This window comes from Lycium ferocissimum, unplaced genomic scaffold (assembly GCF_029784015.1).
Source record: "Lycium ferocissimum isolate CSIRO_LF1 unplaced genomic scaffold, AGI_CSIRO_Lferr_CH_V1 ctg992, whole genome shotgun sequence".
NCBI lineage: Eukaryota > Viridiplantae > Streptophyta > Magnoliopsida > Solanales > Solanaceae > Lycium > Lycium ferocissimum.
Window position 1 is genome coordinate 3,743 of NW_026727946.1, and position 23,789 is coordinate 27,531.

At 35.7% G+C, this 23,789-nt stretch overlaps 1 protein-coding gene and 1 pseudogene across 1 annotated transcript; one reads left to right on the forward strand and one right to left on the reverse strand.

Moving 5' to 3' along the window:
- The first annotated feature begins 3,080 nt into the window (after positions 1-3,080).
- LOC132046228 (S-adenosylmethionine carrier 1, chloroplastic/mitochondrial-like) lies at positions 3,081-9,183 on the forward strand. The gene is made up of 12 exons (XM_059436795.1): positions 3,081-3,158; positions 4,028-4,135; positions 5,060-5,146; positions 5,431-5,503; positions 6,328-6,418; positions 6,545-6,598; positions 6,672-6,767; positions 6,894-6,983; positions 7,431-7,482; positions 8,160-8,221; positions 8,306-8,386; positions 8,894-9,183. The coding sequence occupies exons 1-12, from the start codon at positions 3,128-3,130 to the stop codon at positions 8,996-8,998; spliced, it is 930 nt and encodes a 309-aa protein (XP_059292778.1). The 5' UTR covers positions 3,081-3,127; the 3' UTR covers positions 8,999-9,183.
- Positions 9,001-23,720, reverse strand: LOC132046224 (tryptophan aminotransferase-related protein 4-like; annotated as a pseudogene).
- Positions 23,721-23,789: the final 69 nt, after the last annotated feature.

Here is a 23,789-nt window from a genome sequence, read left to right on the forward strand (position 1 = left end):
ATCACAATAGAAGCCATAGTACAATGCAATGCGATAATGTATGAAGTGTGAATGCAATGCATATGCACCGTACATATGTACTCCGATGATGGAACATCACATCTCGGCAGCATAACCTATGGGGGACCCGCAAAGTCCATGCACCCTCAGGCAACAACCTCGGCAATCGCTACCAGCACTCATACCTCGATTCCGGGATAAACATCGGACATCGGTCCTCACGTCACTCTCATCCAACTAATCCCAGCTCATAACAGTGTTTCCTTGTATATCATCAATGTATCAATAGTATATCATGAAGGATGAGAATGTTTGCAATGTATGAGTTCAATGTCAATAATCAAATCAATATTAAAAGTACCACACATGGGCACACCAAATATATCAATAAAAGGCTACACAACAAGCCATAATAGAATCACTATTCTCGTCTCAAACGACAACAAGTAAGGTGCTACAATATCATAATCAAGATATATCAATAGTCACCAATATCTACTGTCTCCACGTGGCATCGAGCCAACAACAATAGAACAAGATAAGTCACAACACAACGGGGTGGCTAACCCCCAAATCACACAACAAGGCCCAACCTAAGACAATATCCAACCCAACTTCATACCCGAAGGTTTACATGCATTCTCCAACAATATCGTCTAAATATATGCTTCGCTAAACGAAGTCTCACCATAGGGTAAACCGTAACCTACCTGGAAGGCCGAACAACAAGGTCTCCATAATCACACCATAGTCTTTCCTTTCCTTTGAGCCTCGAGATAAAGAAAGTCTTAAGCACATTCGAATCAAGAAATTAGAATCAGTTAACATCGATCAAACCTTACTTCTATTTAAACATCAAATCCCCCAACCCATGGAATGGGTTTTATGAACTAGAAGGGTGAAATTAGGAATCTGAAGGTTCCAACATGAAATTCAAGCTCTAGGTGATCAATTCCCATCAATATCAAGCTAGAATAACCAACAATTTACTAAAATTCGGATTCTAGGCAAAACCCCCAAATTTGGGTATAAACCCTAACTTCCAATTCCATAAATTAGTCACTAATTAGGAAGAATTCATGCAATAAAAGGTTCTAATCATCAATTCTATGCTTACTAGAGCTAACCCAACCAATAAATCAAGATTACAAAGTCTAGAATGAAGAACCCAATGAGCCCTCTTTCAATTCTTAAACTCTTAGTGAACTAGCATGATAATGGAATCAATGTGATAATGAAATCATGGATAGCAAGGAAGATAGAAGGACTTACCACCAAGATTTTCCCCTAAGAATCACCTTGAACAGCTCCCAATAACTCTAAAGTTGAGATAATAAAGAATGAGGGACTTAGGGCTTTTAACACCCATTTAATGAAATTAACTGCCCGTCACCCGCTTCCGCATCCAACATACTGCTTTGGCGGTCCCATGACCGCTACGTAGCCATCGTCATGCCTGGGTCGCTAGGGGCCTTAAGCGACGAGGTGACCGCCGGCAGCGTGTGGGCCGGTGCCGCCATATAGGCCACCAGACTCCAGAAATTCCCAAGTTTTCACAACTCAACCCGAAATCCCGACTATCACCCGAGGCCATCTGCTCACATACCATATATGCAGACATACTTAAAAATATGCTACGAACGCACTTGTGGCCTCGAAATTCCCAACGGAGGTCTCATTGACCGAGCCAACCCCCAATACCTCCACATCAACTTCCCAACCCAAGTCCCGAAATGCACCCGAGTGCATTGGGAACCGAACCAAATATACACACAAGTTCTAAAAGACCATCCGGACCTCTCGAAATCGACGGATTCCCGAAAAAAGTTCGTTTACCCAAAAGTCAACTTTAAGTCAACTCTATTTCGCTTTAAGCCCAATTTTCCCAAAAAGTCACCCAAATCAAATTCAAACACCTCGAAAAGCGTGTCAACGGTTCCCTCGGGTTAAATTTGAGCTAAACAAGCTCGGGGAAAGGTCAAAAGTACCGAAAAGACTATAACGACCGAGCGAGTCGTTACAATTCTAGACGAGGCTTCGCGATAAGTTATATTTAAGGCTTCCTGAGGAGCTCTAGCCAGAACTTCAAGACGATTTATGGGGACCTTTTCGACATACATCTCAAGGACTTCAAAGTGATACATTCCCTATAATCATCCGGAGCCTTCAAATAATCAGTTAAAGAGACATCGTCTACGATATTCCACACGCCATAACTAACTAATCCTTGCGGTGAAAAAGATATCCCTATCACAATTAAATCAAATTCTCGCCTACTAACTTTAACTCTACTATACAAGGATTGGAGTAGTCTTGAATATTTTAGGTCGAGTGGAAACCTAACATGATATTTTGGGGGAATATCATAACGCAAACTATTAGACCCATAAATAATTTCTCCATCCCAAAACAAAGAAACTTAACAGTTGACACATCCTCCATTTTTTACTAATTTAGAAGTTGGATAAATTTTTGTGTTTTCCTTTCGTCCAAAATCTGCTTTATATAAGGTTTGAATGAGTTTAAAGGTACCATATAACGCAACAAATTATTGCTCCATGCAACTTTACATCAAGTCAAGTACGGATGGGCAGTAGAATCTACTGAAAAATCAGTGAAATTATTGACTTGTATAACGCAGGTACATCAAATCAAGTACGGACGGCGATAGACCCGAAAAATCGTAAAATTATTGACTTGTATACCGCAGAACTTCGTGTTATACAAGTCAAGATAGCGTAAAGAATTTCATCGTCACAGTGACTTAATCGAACCGGTTGGCGATTTTAAATCTCTTTGCAGCAATTCTTTGCGTTAAGAATATTTTGGTAGCAGTTTCTTTTCTTGGGGGTATTTTGGTTCTTTTCTTCTTTTTTTTTGGTCATTTAGGTTGCGGACTCCAACAAAAAAAAAACACTCACCTTTCTACCATTTGAAGCAATTTTACTTTAAAATTCGCTTTTACCTTAAAAAAAAAAAAATACTACTAATTTCTTTCTTGCCAAGTCAAAAGTGCTAACTAAATTGGGACAGAGGGAGTATTTTCTACAAGCACAGGTGCTAATATAGTTCTTAAGAGTACACATCTGGATTTCATTTTTACTGATTATTCGTGAGCAATTACGCAATGGCTATGAACTCGAAGAAGGAATTGCCGGGTAATTTTCTCTACATGTTAAGCTTAGATTTTAGGATTAAGACGAAGCTTTGCTTGATTGAAGAGTCTACAATCTACATTCCTATATATATATGTATATATATACATTTTTTTCTGTATGTCAATGATAAAATATATCCTTAGTTGCCTTGTTTGAAGAAGAAGTACCGGTTATTTGCTTAATAATTGAAGCATCTCACATTGTTTATTATGCTGCAATCTGCATCCATTCGGTTTCAAGTGTCTAAATTTGAATTAATTTCCTCATTGGCCTTTAAAGACTGACCAGCTTTGGAGTGCCATATAGTTTCTCATATTCGGAATTGTAAATAATGAAGCTTGTAATTAGAGTTAAAATTGACAATTATACTATATGTGCAATTATTAAAAACTTAATTAATTGAAGTTCAGTTCATAGTAAATGATGATTTTATGTTAACACTATGGAATTTGTGAATCTCATTTTGTTATTACGATTCTGGATAAGCAAACCTCTTTTTTGTTTCATTGTGGTATTTATAATTGTTTAGTGAAAAATAAATTATCATATGAATTAGATAAACACTTAAACTTGGCCTCTAATGTCAATTGAACACTCCCAACTTACAAAATGATCATCTAGACACCTCTGAAATTTATGTGCCATGTCAGCGTCGGGTGTCCATGAGATACAATGGGGACAAGTTGAGGTGTGCATTCTCAAAGTTGGAGTGTTTAGTTGTCAGTTGAGTCCAAGTTAAGGTGTCTATCTATATATTATGCCATTGCAAAATCATTGTTCCTTATACCTTCTACACGTTAACAATGGTTCCTAAGACCAGTAGAAGAAGTTATATAAATCAGATGATTGATACGAAATTCTTCTCGTAGAAGATAGACTGAACTTCGAGGCACTCAAGTCCCACCACAAGTCAAAGAAAGCTATTGCATCAATCAGCAAACAACAGAATCCATTTGATCTCTTACGCATACTTTATGGTAAGTTGTCTAATTGCTCTCAAAGTTGCCACAATATTTTTTGAAGCGTTACTGACTAGATCAAGATTTTTAACTTACTAGAGTGTGATTGAATCTTTTAATATGAACCTGAAAAAGTAAAGATGAAAATAGAAGATTCGAGGAAAGAATTTTCCTTCTTCTGGTAAATTTTGCATCGCCTTTGAGACTACTTGCATGTACTTTCAGTTTCACTTATTTATAAGAATCTCAGATGGCTTTCAGGATAACCGCAATAATAGCAAGACTATGTACAAAATTATGAATTTTTAAGTGAAACAAAATTTGGCATACTTATAGTGTTATGTGGGGATCATCGTTTGTGATCTGTTGTGTCTGCACTAGGTCACCACTGTGCATGAAGTCTGCATAGAAACATATGCAGAGGATGCAGTGCTTGGGAATTCGTAAGCTAAGTTTATTCATTTATTTATGGACTAGAAGCTCATTCTATTAAAAGATTAGATGTACACCATGTTTGAGTGGCTTTTGAACAGACTGGGGGATTTAGAGGGTGAAAACGAAGCCTATTTAATTGTGACTGAAATCCTCTCATAAGTCAGAAGTTTGATCTAGTATCTGAATTTTCTTTATCATCTTATTGTGGCACATAGTTGGGCAAAATGTTGTTAGTTTATGCTTCTCATATGATGATGGTGCATGATTGAGATGGTATTGCTGAATGGCACCTTTAAGTGCTCTTTTCGATTGTAGATGAGCTGGGTTGACGTTATATACCTCCAGGCAGAGTAGTTGATAGTTATATCTTAGCAGCTTTTAGTGTCAAAGCCTTCTTTTTGTGTTGCTTTCTATTGTGTACATTTCTAGTGACAGATTCAAAGCATTGACTTTCACCATTTACATCTACTTTTTTTTATTGTAATATCTTACACTGGACTTCTTTAGAGGGAGCTGTAGCTGGAGCTGCTGCTGGTGTCGTTGTAGAAGCTGCTTTGTATCCAATTGATACAATTAAAACTCGACTTCAAGCAGGTTTATTCTGTTAAACATTTCCTGAGTATCTTCTATGATTGTTCTTCCTTTTGACTACTACTTACGGTTAGCACATACTAACTATTTATAGTTTTTCACTTGACATTCTGATTCTGAGTAGTTAAGACAATGAGATTAGCTTTTGACAAGTTTTAAACGGCTTCTTAACCTTTTTATTCTCATCCATCAAGCTGCTAAGTGGAGTATCAATCTCTTTAATACAAGGACTTCAAATTACTATACTAGTTGATTTGACCAGTTTTTCATGTTTTAATGTTAGGCAGTTCGTGGTGGGGGACAAATCATTTTGAAAGGCCTCTATTCAGGATTGGCTGGAAATCTTGTTGGTGTCCTACCGTAAGTAGTCCGTATTTCAAATAATTTATTTTTGAATCTGAATCCATGGATGAGCTTCTTGTTCGATTTATATTGTGCAATATAAAAATTACACTCAGGCCCTTTCTGAATACATTATGTGTACAAAAGGCTTGTCCAGTCCTAAGACTTAATTGAACTGAACAAGGCATTAAACTGTGTGAACTTATTTTGCTGACAGTTTATATATTTGGCTTCAGCATCACTAAATCGTATGGTTGCTTGAAGTAGTCATTTGGATAATGACTATTTTGTTGATAAAAAAATAGGAGCATGCATTTGAGAGAAAGCTCTATAAAGGGACTCTGGACACTCACTTTCATCTTTCATGTGAGGTGTGATAGGTCTGTATAATACTTGTTTGCCTAATTGAGTTTATAGTAACCTGAGGTGAAGCCAAACTAGTTATCTTCTCCCCCGTAACAATAAGCAAAACAGGGGGAGGCAGGGACGGGGGTGGGGAGTGGAGGGGAGGGGATGGGAGGGAGGGAGAGGGGGAGGGAGGTTGGGGCAGGGGGGAGGGGGAGGGCATCAGGGTAACGATGACCAATATTTCCCTATTAGGTTACGCAACATCTTTTACTTCCTATAAAACCTACAAAATCACTGTGTTGCACTTGTATCATTCAACAATATGGCCACTAGATCTTTATTTGTGGAATTCATCTTCTACACATTGTCGGGTTCTATAACCAAGTTACAGCCTTCAACTATTGTAGTCTTTTGGAATTCTGGGACTGCTTTCCTCCGAATACATTCCTTTTGTTCATCAAAGCAGATTTGTGACTCCACATTGTTCTTTGCAGAGCATCGGCAATATTTGTTGGTGTATATGAACCTGCAAAGAGAAAATTGCTGGACAGCTTACCTGAAAACCTTAGTGCCATAGCTCATTTGGTAAGTATTGCAATTGATAAAATGTCAACCGTTTATTTGTGGTGAATAAATTAAGAAAAGGGCCAGCGATAAAATGTCCCACATTTCAAATATCGAAGTATAAAAGCTTATTTATACTTAATTTAGACTGCAGGTGCTATTGGCGGAGCTGCTTCTTCTATTGTTCGTGTACCCACTGAGGTAATGAAACCATAATTGGCCCATCCTACGTTTTGGTATTGCTTCACGGGTTTAAGCTATGAATAACTTACAGGTAGTTAAGCAAAGGATGCAGACTGGCCAATTTGCTTCTGCCCCTGATGCGGTCCGACTCATTGTTGCTAAGGAAGGGTTTAGAGGCCTTTATGCTGTAAGTAGTTTTTTTTTTTTTTTTTTTTTTTTTTTGGGGAAGTTATCACAAACTTATATCTATGTTGAATGATGGTTTTTTTGCTCAACCTTTTGAAAACCCATTTTTTTTCTTTCTTGAATGCAGGGTTATGGTTCTTTTCTACTGCGAGACTTACCATTTGATGCTATCCAGTTCTGTATATACGAACAGATGCGGATAGGGTATAAATTAGCTGTAAGTTGGCTGTGTATTGATGCTTACACGTAATCAATTGTAATCAGGTTTAATATTACCAGTTCCGTGACACATGACAAATTCAAAGCATAGTTGCATCGTTAAAATGTCTATAGTTACAAAATTCACCATTAGTCTTCAAACATAAAGATTACACGAGTTGACAATTACAACGGAAGCTTTCGGCCTTTATTTCTTTCGTGCAATTAAGTAAAATAAAATTGAAGCACCAGTGGGCGAGTAAGATTTCAACCATTTATTATATTTTTATTTATGCATTGAGGTGGAACTGCTTAATTTCATTCTGCTTTTCGCTTCAAGAGAATTTACATAAATAGTATGCCGACTGATTGTGTATAAACTCCTCTTTCTGCCGATAAATTAAAAAAAAAACTTGTTTTTATATTCTTATTCTTTGAAAAAAGACATACTTTTGTTCTTATGCAGGCAAAAAGAGACCTTAAAGATCCCGAGAATGCAATGATTGGTGCCTTTGCAGGTAATCACATGTCTTGGATTTTTTCCGATTTCTCTGATACAATCTGCGTCATTTAGCTTTTCGACTGGTAGACTGATATTTGTCGAAATCCATCACTTAAGAAACAACTGTATATAATCAATGTACTTCTTCAAAGAGTGAAATAGTCCGTACCCTTACACACATGAAAACGGCACATATTTATGAATCACAAGAGCCTTTTGCTTACAATCTATGGGATATTCTATGGATTGAGGGTCAATTTCAAGCTAATCTATGTTAGTTAGGACATGCTTCTCCAAAAAAAAAATATTTAAAAAAAAAAAAAAAACAACAAGAAGAAGAAGAACTTTCAAGAGAAACATTATCACTTGATAGTGGTCCTTCATCCGATGCCAGTGTGTTGGATGGTAAAGACTTCTATTATTTTGCCCCTCATGCTCTGAGAAGCTTTACTATGACAGCATCATAAGATGCTGAAGCATTAGAGTTTATAGGTGGCAGGGTTTAGAGAAAAGTAAGCTTGAGCTTCTTCCAATAGAAATCAATTGGAAATGGATGCAGAGAAACAATACGCAAAGCTTGTATCTAGATTCTTCTTCTCAGTTCTGACATTAAGCCCATTCTACATTTAATATCACGATAATAAATTCTGTTCTTCAGAGATCTGTTACATTTGTATCTTACAATAATTGCAGGTGCAATAACAGGAGCTATAACTACTCCTCTAGATGTGATAAAAACCAGATTGATGGTTCAGGTTTGGTGCCCTCACGTCTGTCTAACTGCACATCTTCACTACTGAAAACCTGATTGCTTATGTTTATTTCTTTTATGCTTGTAGGGTTCAGCAAAGCAGTATGAAGGCATTATGCATTGTGTTAACACTATTGTAAGAGAAGAAGGAGCCTCTACTCTTTTTAAGGTAGTGGCTTCGTGTCCTATGACTTCTGTGCATATGTTTGGTTGTAAATATAGTGATTATAATGCCACTTTTCATCTTGTCCCTCCAAAAAGGAGAGCGCAGATGACGAATTGGCATAAACCTCCTTATACTGATTGAGTTACAAATTTTCATAATAGCTTGTCAGTTTGTCAGCCATAATATATGATAGAAGCATCATCATCAATCATCTCTCTTTTTCTTGCGATTTTATTTCCAAAACTGTCTATTGATTTTTGACATGTCGTCTGTCATCTTTCATTTGTTGGTGGGAATGAAGGTCCAAAGTAACACCAGTTCCTTCAAACAGTTAATCTCTTCAACAACTTCATATAAAAAGCTTCTAGGATTATTAGTGTTGCAACAGAGTTCAGCAAGGCATTCTTGTGGGAAGTGATGACTATATATAACGTTGACAATTAATTTAATATAACTATGACGATCGATGATGAAGCAAGCAAAGCTAATTCATTTATCGTTGTATTTCAGGGAATGGGACCAAGAGTACTTTGGATAGGCATTGGAGGATCCATATTTTTTAGTGTTCTTGAAAGGACAAAGAAATTAGTTGCTGCTAAACACCCTCTTGATTAGAATTTGAATCGTTCAAAATTGGACTATCAATTTGTGTCAGGTACATTGTAGCTACGCAACTAGACAGTTGTCTTGACCATTTCTTCATTTATCTGTGAATTATTGGTGGCTTAATCCTGTTGGCATAAGGGGTGTGACATTACTAAGTGCAATGCAGGAAGAATTGGATCAATATTTTGCGTTTAGCCTCTCCTTTTTCTTTATTGCACTATTATTCTCAGATTATTATACTTCCAATAAACAAAATTTGGAAATCTAGGAAGGTTTACACGACATTTTAAATCATATAGCAGGTAAATATTACATGATGAAATCTCAGGGATTATATGAATAAATTATAATCATCTAATAAAAACTTGACATGGATTCTGCCCGGGCTTCATGTTCTTGGGAAACCAACTGTTTCACTCGACGAATTAACATGTCAAAATCATGCTGACCCTTCAGCAGGCTGAGTCGAACATAACGATCTCCAGCAGAGAATCTGCTACCTGGACGACCTATGATTTTTGCAACTTTGAAGACTTCAGAGCAGTTTTTATCTTCGTACCTCTTACACTTCACCCATGCATAAGCTGCCATCAATGCCACAACGATTTCTCTTTTAGATCACAAACACAAGCAGAGAGTGCGTAGGCAGGATAATTCGGTGCAAGTGATGCAACCTATATATTATCTCAGTTCTGCTTGTAATTTGGTTTGTTATGAGGTTAACAACAACATACCCTGTATAATCCCACAAGTGGGGTCTTGGGAGGGTCATTTGTACGCAAACCTTAACTCTATCTTGGGAAGGTAGAGAGGCTGTTTCCGGGAGACCCTCGGCTCATAGCAAGACGAACAGTAACCAGTAGCAACAAGCAAAAACAATAGCAAGATAATAGGATAGCCGAGGCTAAAGAAACCACATATATTAAGATAGTAATAGCGATCCAAAATAAGAAAAGTACAAGAATAATGCTAAAACTCTTTAAACGGAACAGAAGAGTGCCCGATTACCCCCTACCCTTCTACCTTAATTCTCGACCTCCACACCCTCTTATCAAGGGTCATGTCCTCAGTGAGTTGAAGTTGTGTCATGTCTTTCCTAATCACCTCACCCCAATACTTCTTCGGCCTACCCCTACCCCTCCTGAAGCCCGCGATGGCTAACCTTTCACACCTCCTTATCGAGGCATCTGCCTCTCTACTCCTCACATACTGAACCATTTCAGCCTTACTTCTCGCATCTTATCATCTACAAGGGCCACCCCAACCCTATCCTAGATATCTACATTCCTAACCTTTTCGCTTTTGGTGTCTCTCCACATCCATCTCAGCATCTCCATCTCTGCTACTCTTATCTTCTGAACATGGGAGTTCTTGACTGGCCAACACTCCGCCCCATATAGCATAGTCGGTCTAACCACCAATCTGTAGAAGTTACCTTTAAGTCTTGAAAGCACATTCTTATCACATAAAACCCCAGACACAAGCCTCCATTTCATCGACCCCACCGCAATATGATATGTAGCATCCTCATCAATCTCCCCATTACCTTGTATAACTGACCGCAGATACTTGAAACTTCCTCTCTCGGGGATGACCTGTGTGTCAAGTCTCACATCCATGTCTGTTTCAAGAGTCGCATCACTTAACTTACGCTCCAAGTCTTCGGTTTTAGCCCGGCTCAACTTGAAATCTTTCCATTCCAAGGTCTGTCTCCAAACTTTGAGCCTCATGTTAACTCCAACCTCGCATCTCGTCAATCAAAGCTATGTCATACGCAAATAACATGCACCAAGGCAACTCCTCTTGAATGTGTCTCAGTACGTCCATTGCCAAAGCAAATAAAAACGGGCTAAGAGTGAATCCCTGGTGCAATCCCATCATACATGTCTTTAATCACCCTAGCATAAGCTGTCAGAACACCTCTAGCTTCACATCTCCAGAGAACCTCCCTCAGGGCCTTGTCGTAAGCATTTTCTAGGTCTATGAACACCAGAAGCAATTCCCTCTTCTCCTCCTTGTACTGCTCCACCAACCTCTTTACAAGGTGAATAGCTTATGTAGTTGATCGCCCTGACATGAATCCAAATTGGTTGTTGGAAGTAGACACACACCTCCTCACCCTCGGTTCCACCACTCTCTCCCAAACTTTCATAGTGTGGCTTAGCAACTTGATCCCACTATGATTGTTGCAGTTCTGGATATCACCCTTGTTCTTGTACAGTGAAATCATTGTACTCCACCTCCATTCTTCAGGCATTTTCATCATCCTAAAAATGATATCAAATAACCTTGTAAGCCACCCCAAGCCTGCCTTACCCGCGTTCTTTCAAAATTCCACCAGAATTTCATCTGGCCCGATTGGTCTTCCCCTGTTTCTGGAATTTCATCTGGCCCAATTGCTCTTCCCCTTTTCATCTTACGCATCGCCCCCTCCACCTCCTCAACCTTCACGCGCCTACAATATCCAACTCCTCTCGGAGTGCTACAACTCCCCCAGCACAACATTCCTATCCCCCTCTTCGTTGGTTTGTTATGAGGTTGTAGTGGTTTTAATGTATTACTTCTTGTCTCGGTTTGATATTTATTTAGTAGTATTTTTCAATAAGTATGGGCCTATCGTCAACTAATTATGTAAAAGTTTTCTTGAGTAAAAAAAGGTCACCTGGAGATGGCTCTCTGGCTCTTTCAAGATATGTGCAATACTGAGTTGGAATTCTTTGGAGGCTAAAACTTTTAGAAAGAGAGAAGATTTGACTCAATTTTTCCCAACGATCCCTCAAATTTTGATGTGCAAAATGGAATAGTTGCTTCCCATCTCCTTCAGCAACAACTTTCAAAAGAGTTAAAGCTCTCAACTGGGCATCCTTTGGGATCCCCATGTCAGCCAAACCAATATAGACCATCATTCTTGTGTACACATTCACGTCCTTCACGATAGCCCACCTTCATTAATGAATAGCAATAAAATCAAAAAATAATCTTCAAATAGATTAAAAAGGGTCCAATGCCCAAATAGCCGCTTTTTAGCTTCCGTAATTGAAAAACAGCTTTGTTCTTGATCTTATAAAAAAAAAATAGCTATCGTTCTCGAGTTTTAAATTTCACAAGAGAAAACCAGGATCTTTGGAGTTCTACTTGTGGGATTTAAAACTCCAAAACAGTGACTATTTTTCAAAGATCGGGTCGACGAGTGGGTAGTGGACTTTATTTCTACGATTATATGACACAACTCAGCAAATAGGTAAGAAAATCGTCACCATATTGATTTTGCATTTTTATTTTTCTTTTGAGTTTATTGTGTAACTAATTAATTGTGATCTTTGAACTCAAGGGTAGCAATAGATTTTTTTTCTTCCTTATAGATTGATGTGAAGTAGATGCACGTATAGTGTTATTATATATTAAAAGGGTTTTTAACTTCTTTAAAAATTTTATACGGAGTATAATTTTTTAGACTTACATAGATCTACGCTACAAATGTGTTTGACCAAAATAATTAACTTTTGTAACTCAAAATGGAGAAATTGTCTGATATTAGAAAAAAACATTACTGATTCTCGTAAAATAACTTGTCCATGAAGTGGCTAAAAATCATTTTTTTTGTTTTCTTTTTTCCTGCTTCCCTTATTTTAATGTGTATGAATGACTTAAGCCTGTTTGCCAAACTTCTAAAATCAGTTTATTTTGAAAAGTGTATTTTTCAAAAAATAATTTTTAAAAAGGTAATTTTGATGAAAAACAGTTTGTGTTTGATCAATTAATTTTAAAAGCACTTTTGAGCAACAATTTGTATTTGACCAAACTTTTAAAAAGTGCTTCTAAGTATATTTTCTGAAAAATATTTTTGGGGAAAAGCTACTTTTTTTTAGCTTCTGAAAAACAGTTTCTGCTACTCCCCATAAGCACTTATTTTCTCCCAAAAGTTTGACCAAACACATCATTTTTTTTTAAATAAGCACTTTTTAAAATATAAAAAATAAAAACTTTTGGCCTCCCAAAAGCTTGGCCAAACAGGCTATTAACACATTAGATAAATTGTTGAAACAAATGCATGAGAATTATTTATATAAAAAAAATTGTTCTTGTGAATTATCACTGTTAAGTTAAATATTGAAAGTTGTTTTTATTACCCAAATCTGGTTCCAGCATGACCAGTGAGCTTAGACATAGAGAAAATCATGAGATCTTCATCAGCAGGAGCTAGAATTGCTGTGTAATGAGGCCAATAATAAGCACGATCATAATGGGCTTTACATTTGGGCCTTTTAGATCTGAACTTCTCAAATTCCCATCTGGATTATTTGGTGAAGTCACAAACTCAATTACATTTCCAGCAAAGTCCGATTTGTTCTTCAACATGGATGAGTCTCCTTCAAATTCATAATGATGTGTTTGAAAGTATTCTGTTTGAAACTTATAAAGCTGATAAATTAAAGTTAATTTAATGATGGTGCAATATGATGGTGTAGTAAGGTAAGTAACATGTTACAACTAGTTAGGTGAGCTTATTTAAAGTATGTAATCTAGTACAACCAGGCAGAATATCTAAAGATTTCCCTAAACTTAGCGTGTTTTATTCAGATCCTCCTTAAACTATGCTTGGTTCTAATTATCCCTCTGTACTTGATTTTTTTATAATCTTTACCCCCTCAAACAATAACTGGTCCTAATTACCCCATATACTTGGCTTTTTTTAACAATCGTTATCCCCTCAAAAGAAAAATGGAAAAAAAAATATTAGGCTGTATTTTAATGGAGGTATAGAGAAAATATATGGAAGGAGATAAGGAAATAGCCGTCGGAATGGCTAAATTTAAAAGGAAATGGTATTTTAGATTTCTTTACACATCATATTAATATGATGTGGCTGTTATTTTACACTCTCACGCGCCTAACGTCATTTGAAATTCATTGGATTATATAAAAGCTAAGTACAGGGGGTAATTAGCACCAGTTATTATTTGAAGGGGTAGTGATTATACACCCCCCCCCCACCCCCCTCCCCCCCCCCCCCGAAAAAAAGAGTCAAGTACAAGGGGGTATTTATTAGGACCAGACATAGTTCAAGGAGAGATTGAACAAAACACGCCAAATTCAATGGGTCTTCAGGTATTCTGCCAATACGTACAACTAGTTAAACATTGAGATTGAGTAGATGCAAAAAAAAAAAAAAAAAAAAAAACGAAGTAATTACCGAATAATAAGGGATTTTTGCAACCACTTTTGCTGCAGGATAATTATCCATAGAAAGAGCATAAATTGCCGCATTTAGGAGCTGAGTAGAGCCTACACCAAATATAATGTATTTTCCATCTGTGATAGCATTTTTGGCAATTGCATGTATCTTTCTTATGGTTTTCTCAAGCTCATTGGATATGAAGGACTGGTTAGGCCAGAAATAGCTCATTCTATGCCAGCCTGATATCACTACTGCACTGCTAGCTGCATTTTGTATCCAGAAAGGTTCCAAGAATACAGGATCCCCACTGCATATTAATTAAACAAGCAATTACACATTAGCAACTTCCTTTTCTTTAATAAATGATGAAATAAGTGACAAATATACAAGTTTGAGAATGATAACTCTCTTTTTCTTTTTGTGTGTGTGTGTGGTGGGGGGGGGGGGGGGATTTTATATTTCACAGCAGCCCAACAAAGTTCAGAATAAAAATTAACCTCAATCTTTTTTTTTTTTTTTAAGTTTTAGTTAGTATGATCACCGTAAAATCGGGGTATAATCAGAGCGTATATAATAGATATTGATTATATACTTATTATACGCTTGTTATATACTCTCTCTATCCCAACTTATGTGACATTCTTTGTTTTTTAATTTGTACCAACAAGAATGTCGCCTTTTTATAATTAGAAATAAACTATCTTCAAAATTCTTCTTTTACCTTTAATGAAATGATTTATCTAAGGTTGTTGTAGACCACAAATTTAAAAGGTTTTCTTTTTTTCTTAAACTTTATACCAAGTCAAATTGTACCATATAAATTGGGATGGAGGAAGTACTAAGTAACCAGCAGGGTTCGAGCCTTGAGAATGGAATAGGAAAAGCTTCTCCCTTAAATGAGCTCTATGTGATACGTGTTTGAATTAGTTGAACAGATAAAGCTTGTATATTAGATTATTATTCATAAAAATATGTAATCGAGCTCGATCAAGTTCAGAGGCGGATCGAGGATTTGAAGGTGGCGGGTGCTACAATTTTCTTCAATGTACATCTTGTTAGGAACGTGTATTTGGGTCAGGTCCATCTCTTTTTAGTTTATTCGGGTCAACTTAATAAGCTTTTTTTTTTATTTGCAAATATGAAAATTACATCTCAAAAATCAACAAATGAACATAATTAACATCTTAAATAAGGAATCATACTCATTAACACCCATTAAAAATAGAAGTAAAATCAACATTTTCACCAAGGGACTTGCATCTCTTATGTATATTAAAAAATGAATTTGCACAAGTAAAATAACATCTTTAATAAGGGAATTACACCAATCAAAATAAGAAAAATAATAGAAAAACTCTTCAATAGGTGAATACAACCCATAAGTAAATGTAGAATTAGATAGACTACAAGTTCTCAAAAATAAATCATAAATTTCATGTTTTTTCTAAGCAGTGCTTATGAAATTTCCAACACAATTTAAGTAGTAAAGTGATTTAAATTGAAATTATAAGTACTCCAATTCATTTCTCATTTTATCATTAAGTACTCCAATTCATTTCTCATTTTATTTATTGCTTATTAAGAGTGTCTCAAGTCAAATATAGACAAGTAAACATGGACGGCAGGAGTAATAAACAAAAGAAATTATAAAAAAAATAAAAAAAAATGAATTTTGATCTCAATCCAAAATTCCCATTGAGATCCAAGTTTTTCAATTTAAATTCACAGATTTGAGATTAATAGAAATGCTTAATTTAAGGGATTTTGACGTTTCTATTTGTGTGTTCTCGCCAGAGATCACAGATAAAATAATAGAAAGGAGGAAAGACAATATAATTAATAAAAAGATAAATAGAAAATTGGGAGGGCCGAAAAAGGGAATTACTGGTACAAAGGAAGTAAAAAGCGCAACGAAAAACAGGAGTCGGAAAATGTTCAAGATAGATTCAAACTTGTATCTACCAGCCGTGGTACCTTTGTCTAATTTATGATTGGGGGTAGCAAGATCAAATATTTAAACTAATTTAAGCAAATTACAACATAAGTATATAAAAAAATTATTAATCGAGGGGGTGCCATGCCACCCCACCCTAAAGGGTGGATCCGCCCCTGATCGAGTTGGGTGAGTTTAATTGAATTGCTTGATGGAGTATACGGGACATAATCAAATGTATCAAGAACAAGCTAAATCACCTGAACTTTTGGAGTATTCACACTGTTTTAGAGAAGGAAACAAGGCCGTTAACACTTTAGCAAATTGATTACAGTGTAGTGAGCTCACTCACATTCCAGAGTATCAAAGTATTCCCAGAAAGGCTAAAGGGTAATTGAACACGGATAGATTGCAATTTCCCTCTTTTAGAAGGGATACATAAGAAATCTTTATTTGGAATAGGAACATACATAGAATGTATAGTTTTGATGTGCCTTTAGACTTGCATGATGTATAGGAGAGGTTTGTGAGGCCTCATTTGTTTGTATTTAATGGATGTCTGAAATTTGATGGTTCAGACCTGAGGCTATTAAATGCATTTATTTACACTAAGATTAAGCATTTATTAGGTCTGGATAGGTCTTACTCATGAAGATCAACAAAGTTTTAATATTTGTGTGAATAATTTTCACCACCACTCTATCCACAATTACCACCAACCACCATTAATCACCTCTGCCTTTACAACCACCACCACCATTACTGTTGCTAGCCACCTCCGCTAACCACCACCGACAACCATCGTCACAACCAACCATCAATAGTCAATACTATATGGCAACAAAAATAAGTTCATTTTTAAAAGATTCATCATATATGCCAGCAAATAAACTAAATTGTTGCCAAATATTGACTTTTGTCAACTATATTATTTTCGTTGCCAAAAGAGCTGTTGCAATTTATATACTTTCTTGTAATGTATCATTGAGTTCAAGACAATGCAGTCCTCTCCTGCATTGATACAAAGAGTTTCTTTGATTACTAACATGCCCATTTTTTTCAATAGGCTGTAATCATTGAATTTGTTGTTCTTTCTATAATTGGAAATTGTGAACTTATCCCGGAGTTTGAATTGTGTGAATTTAAATTCCAGGTTTTCCCTTGAGTTTGAACATATACATTTCAGTTTCAAATTCCAGGATTTGAGTTCATTTTTTTATATAGAAATGGGAGTTTGTGGAGTTTGTCATGGGCGAACAAGGGCAAAAGTGGAATTAAGCATTTCCTCATGCTTAACAATGTTGGACTCTTTGTTTTACATTTCTTTTAATTCCTGTTTATCCCTCTTAGTGTGGGACCAACTTTTCTTGCTAAAGGTAACACGTACTTTCTTCCATTTTCTCCTTATTTTGGGACCTTCTCTTCTTTTAGGATTTTTAAGTCATTTTTTTTAATCCTTTTAAAAAGGAATCTAATTATGTGATACAATTTTTAGGAAATAGTATGCATATACTCTTATCACTAAATTTTACATGTAATTGTATATGCCAATTACTTTTTAAATTACAAGTATCTAAAGAAGAGAATAATTTAGTTAAAAACAAAATCTTTGTTTAATGATAATTATTCTTCAAAATAAAGTTGATTTCAAATTTAGAATAAAACAGGGGAACCATATTAAAATATTTAGTTAGGTGGAAAGACTTTTGCGGATTAAAATTTGCTCGCAATAATTCTAATTTACTATTTCATTCTCACATAGTCAAAGATTCAACAAGGATACTTACCACACCAAGTGCAAATTCTATAATTAATCCTTTTTAAAATGTATTCTTTAGAATATAATAAGTTAATGATGATAAAATGAACTTTAAAGTCCATACTAGAAAGAATAAACTATTTGAAAGTATCTTACAAGAAAATTAATACTCCTCCGATTCAAAAAGGGTGTCCACTTAGCCTTTATTTTTTGGTTAAAAATGAGTGTCCACTTACCAAATCAAAAAAGAATTAATCTTATTTTTTCAAATTTGTCCTTATTAAGTGTTAAGTGATCAAATCTCAATACCTATTTAATTAGGAATGATTTAGTCAGATTACCTATTTTGTCTAGAAATTAGTATTTTCTCAAAGGTTGTAACATCCCGTAAATCTGAATTAGGTATGAATGTATGAATCTAGTATAAAGGTGATATTTTAGCTATACGAATCTATTTGGGATGAACTCGGGTGATAAACGATCGTTTTGAAGTCAAACCAAAAAGTAAAGTTCTTAAGGCCTTCTAAATTCGTCTAAGTCTAGGACGAACTCGTACTTATGGCATGTTTTAGAACTTGCGTTAGGAAAGTTGTAGGACCTTTTTGAAATACCTTTCCAACGGTATATTATGGGGGTCGAGGGACATCCGTACAAAGAGTTATGGCCATTTTATCGAAGGATTACGGTGCGGTCCGTTCACTAATCATGTTATACGAACTCCGTTATACGGCCCATATAATTTTATACGGACCGTATAACTCGTTCGTACTTCAAGACGCTCCAAATCGACGTTCTGTTCAGCCATGATAAATATGGTCATATTATACGGACCGTATAATATGTCCATATAACCTCCGCCTCACTTTTGTATAAATCCAAGCCTTGAGTTCTTCTATTTCATTATTCACAATTCCAAGCCCTAGAAACAATCCAAAACATCAAGGTAAGTTAATCCAAACCCTTCCAACTCAATTCTAACATATATTCTAATAATCTAAGCAAGAAATCATTGTTCCTAAACTAGGGTTTTCAAGAAAACCAATCTCAAGGTTCAAGAAATCAAGATTTAGGAAATCTTCTCCAAAATTCAAGTCTTTAATTCAAGATTTTGGAGCAATTAAGGTATGTAGAACTTCCATCACATGTGGGAATCTCTACGTTCTTCCCCATGCTCCGTTTCTTGATATCCATGAAGTTCAAACCTAGGGCATTAAACCCAACATATTGGTAGCCCATAGTTATGTATTTATGTATATGAATTTTGCATCTATATTCGTTATTGTATTCCTAATCTTCCATTACGGTTATTAGGAACCCGAGCTTAATCCATGAATCATGAATTCTTCCTCATGTGTTCTCATTATGTTTATATGAAATTTTATGATTTTATGTAGCAAGTTACAAGCATGTTTTCAAGTCAATTATATATATAATTATGAACTATTGTTATTACTCATGAATCAAGAACATGTTTGCAAGACTACGACAAGTTATCTTATGAAACCATATTACAAGATATTTCATGAAACCATGTTACAAGTTATTTCGTGAAATCATGATTACAAGTTATTTACAAGTTATTTCACGAAAATCATGGGCTTCTTAGCCAACTATATCATGTTCATGTTTTTGGGATTGCTTAGTTAACCGAGAAGGCTCAGATAGCCTAAAACTACGTAGCCAGCGTAGGATAAGGGTTGTCGACAGGAGGCAACACCTTCATTATGCGGTTTGGATCCTTACATGCTTATTATTACTTAAATCTCATATCCCGGCAAGGTGTGAGTGTTCACGGTAGGACGCAAGTACCGGATCATGTTGTCGGTTATACTATAGCATTCCCCACGTTACAAGCAATTTTATATACATATATTTTCATTGATTTACTGTTTTCAGACTTTACTCACGTTTCATACTCATGTTCAAGTTGCATTCAGTTTCAGTTCATGTCCTATACCTATGTTGTGCCATGTTCTTCATTTCGGCGGAGTTTTACATACTAGTACTATTCATCATGTACTAACGTCCCTTTTACTCGGGGCACACTTCACGGTGCAGATACCGATTTTCAGAGCATACACCGCGCGGTAGGATCACCTCAATTATCGGCTTATTGGTGAGCCCCGCTCTCTCGGGGTTCAACATGGAGTCCGCATTAGTATTCGGTTTATGGTAGTCCAGGGCCATGTCCTGGTAGTTAGTATTCAGACATGTTTTAGAGGTTTCATAGACAGATGTTAGTTCACAGAGTCAGTTATGCTTTCATGTTTGCAGACTATTACGTTTTCATGATTTTTCATGCTATGAGATTTCTTCAAGACTTTATTCCGCAATTACGTTTTCATGATTCATTTAAATTGCATCATATAGATTACATTGTTTTGATGCCCATGTTGACAAGCAAGCCATGAGGTTCGCTCGGACACATGCAAGCAAGGCCCGAGTGCCGTGTTACGTCCAGGCCATGGCTCGGGGCGTGACAAAGGTATGCATATGGCTAAGTGGACACTCTTTTTGAATCGGAGCGATTAATGTAAAAAGAGAGAAAAAATTATTTCTTTCTATTTTACAACATATTGCATTAATTTTGAAATAGAAATTATGTGCATGAAATAGATGAAAAAAATATGACTACATCTTCATGTACTTTATATATAAGCATGAAACAGAAATTCATATGTATGTATTTATGAAGCAAGTGAAAGAATTGATGATGATGATGATGTATATAAATAGCAAGAATAAATATGAGGGGATTGCAATATGCATATACATATGTGTTGTCAAAGAGTTTGAATATTTTTTCAAAAAACTTTTTTTTATTACATAGGGGGTAGGGGAGAGGGAAATGGGGGAGGGGATTACAATGTGGGGATTCGAATTCTCACCAACAAGGTGAAAATTCAGGTAGCCAACCAACTGAAGTATATGATAATGAGGAACTCAGAAAGATAGAAAGAATACGTGTTATTTGATAATTTAATTCTAACAGTATGAGAAGACAACCTACTAATTAAGTTTCCCCATTATATTCCATATTTACGTTACAATTGTACGGTTTATGTTAGAATATCTTCACATGTGAAAAAGCACGAGCTAATAGGAGTAGTAGAAGAAGCAAGTCTTAGATTACCGCATCCTACACTACTTTGCATTTTTCATTTATCGTCTTCGCATTTTCCTACTTTTTTATCCTAAAGGATTTCCAATGGCATATTGATTTGACAGTCAAGACTGAATTATGGTATGAAATACTTGAAGATGGGTTGCATCAACCTTTTAAGAATCTACTTGGTTTTATAGCTCTCAATCTTACGTAAAATAAAAACTAGAATAATTGTATACGTTACTTTTGTTGAGCTGCATCATGTTGTTTGTGTTGTTATACATTCGTGACATTCAGTTATGATGCTTAAGCATATTATTGTTACTTTAAGAGTCACTAGCTTGCTAAAAATACTAGAATGATATTGTCTAATTGAAATTTTTCTCATGTTGGGCTCTGTGCGCAGCACGGAGCATACCATACTAGTGGTTCTACAATTAAGAACTCAAGGATAAAGTCATGGAGTTTCACATGTAAAAGATATAAACTCTATCACTTCAACTCTGTGAATTATTCCTAGAGTTTTAACTGCTAAAGATTTGAATTCTATGAATCGTTCATGAAATTTGAATATCACACTTAGATTGTGAAAGTTTGAACCGTGAATCGTTCCTGGAGGTTGAATTGATAAAAGCTTGAATACGGAGTTCGAACTCAAGCACTCTTTCCTTGAGTTTGTGATTTTACCGCTACAAACTCAAGGGATTTTAGCATTGAGTTTGAACTTAGGAAATTACACGACCTGAAAATGGGTGGTCTTTAACTTTTGACCTCCGCTTACCAAATAGGCAAACCCTTGAAGGTCAAAAGTGTTGCCCATGGGGAAAAACTTATTATATTTGAAGCTTTGTCCCATGAGTAAAAACTTGTTAAACTTGAAGTTTTGCACATGGGCCAAGCCGGGTTATGTACTAATGGTTGGATAGCCAGTTTTGGGACCGTTTCAATTAGGGATCTTTTTGTCTTTCTGTCCAGGGGCCAAGTTATGTACTATTTTTCAATTACATTTCAAATAGTGATTAAATATTCATAAACAGTCCCAAAACTGTTTATTCGACCAAATTTTCCCTAGATTTCCTAGCAAAAATTCCATGGTGTGCTTTATTTCGGCACCGCTATTTAACATGTACCCACTTTCTAAATATTATTTAATTTGTGCCCATTATTAATAAACTTTAGACTCCCCTTCCACTCCATTGACCCCGGGTTTGAACTGATTTTGTTTCGTCTACATGAAACAATAAGTTCATCATGGTTGAAAAACTTGAAAATAAATGGGTGTTGTTTGAAAAGCTTGAAACAATGGCAAACATCATTGTTGCAAAATGGGCAATTTGCACGATTGTCCGTATTTGGGGGTGGTCTTTAAATTTTGCCCCTCACATTGCTAGTCTTTAATTTTTGTCATTCGCCTAAAATATCCCGAGATTCTGAACTGATTTTGTTTCGTTTACATGAAACAATAAGTTCATGATGGTTGAAAATCTTGAAAATAAATGGGTGTTGTTGGAAAAGCTTGAAACAATGGCAAGCTTCATTGTTGCAAAATGGGCAATTTGCATGATTGCCTTTATTTGGGGGGTGGTCTTTAATTTTTGCCCTTCGCCTAAAATATCATGAGGTTCTGGGTTCGAACTCCGGCTCAGTTAAAAAAAAAAATCGCAAGGCAGAGTTTCATAGCAAAATTATGCCAATTCGAGTAAAAGTTAGGCCTTTGTAGAATTCCAGCAGAGTAAAAAAAAATCTGTCTTGCAAAATTTCGCAAGGCAAACCTTTGCCTTAAGGCAGAATTTACCTTATAAGACAGAGTGACATAACTGAATAGGCAGACTTTTAAGGTAAATTATGCCTTACAAGGCAGAATTTTTTTTTTTTTTTTTTTTTTTTTTTTACTGAGCGGGGGTTCGAACCCAAAACTTCGGAGTATTTTCGGCCACTTTTTTAAGTGAAGGGCAAAAATTAAACACCAGCGTCTTTGAAGGGCAATCCGTGTAAAAAAATGTTGCGAAAACAGGTTTGCGAGATTTGTTTTTGTTTTGACAAACTGATGATTGGAGTTTGTTCTTTAAGATATATGAAACTTATATTTCAAATTTATAGCTTTCTTGAGGTACATTTGGATTATATTTGATACGAATTTGAATTAGTTAAACCAAGAAATGCCATTATTAGATAGTTAAAATCCAATCAAATATCATTCGGCCATCTAGTTTACAAAATATATACAAAGTGAATAGGTATTGTAGAAATGAATACTAAAATACAAATAATATACATACCTATACAGTCGAATTGTATAGCCAGTGTATACTTTAGGCATATTTGGTAAACTAGATTACGGATATGCCGAGTTGGATGAGTTTAATGGATTGCAGGAAGGAGAATATTACCTCTCAACATCATCAGGACAACTGGGGAAAATAAAGAGCAATCCGTGCCACCATAACAAGAACAGCATTCACAAATAGGCTTTCCATCAACAACAAAGCCATCAACATATGCTCTTCCATGTCCTGAACATGAAATTGAGGCAACTGTTTCTGCTTCTTCTGCTACTCTTTTGCTCCAACTCAACTTTTGCTTCTCATAATACATCTTTCTAAAGAAATGTATATTAACAAGTACTAAAACCAAGTGACACAAAACATAACTAAACCTGTGAAACTTTTTCATTATTGGCTTCCTTCTTTCTCTTTTTTTTTTTTTTCCTTTTACAATTACATAGACTGTTTTTGGAGTACGTGAAACAACTGAACTTTATACTATCAAGTATGTTGTTGCGCTCTATAACTTTTAGTTGACTTGTAAAAGATAAATATAGTA

What these genes read in the sequence shown, in the direction of transcription:
- LOC132046228 (XM_059436795.1), top strand. Translation starts at nt 3,128, where the DNA reads ATGGCTATGAACTCGAAGAAGGAATTGCCGG. An exon ending in TCTCTTACGCATACTTTATG is followed by an intron (nt 4,136 to 5,059) that starts GTAAGTTGTCTA and finishes GGACTTCTTTAG; the next exon opens with AGGGAGCTGTAGCTGGAGCT. An exon ending in GGATAGGGTATAAATTAGCT is followed by an intron (nt 6,984 to 7,430) that starts GTAAGTTGGCTG and finishes GTTCTTATGCAG; the next exon opens with GCAAAAAGAGACCTTAAAGA.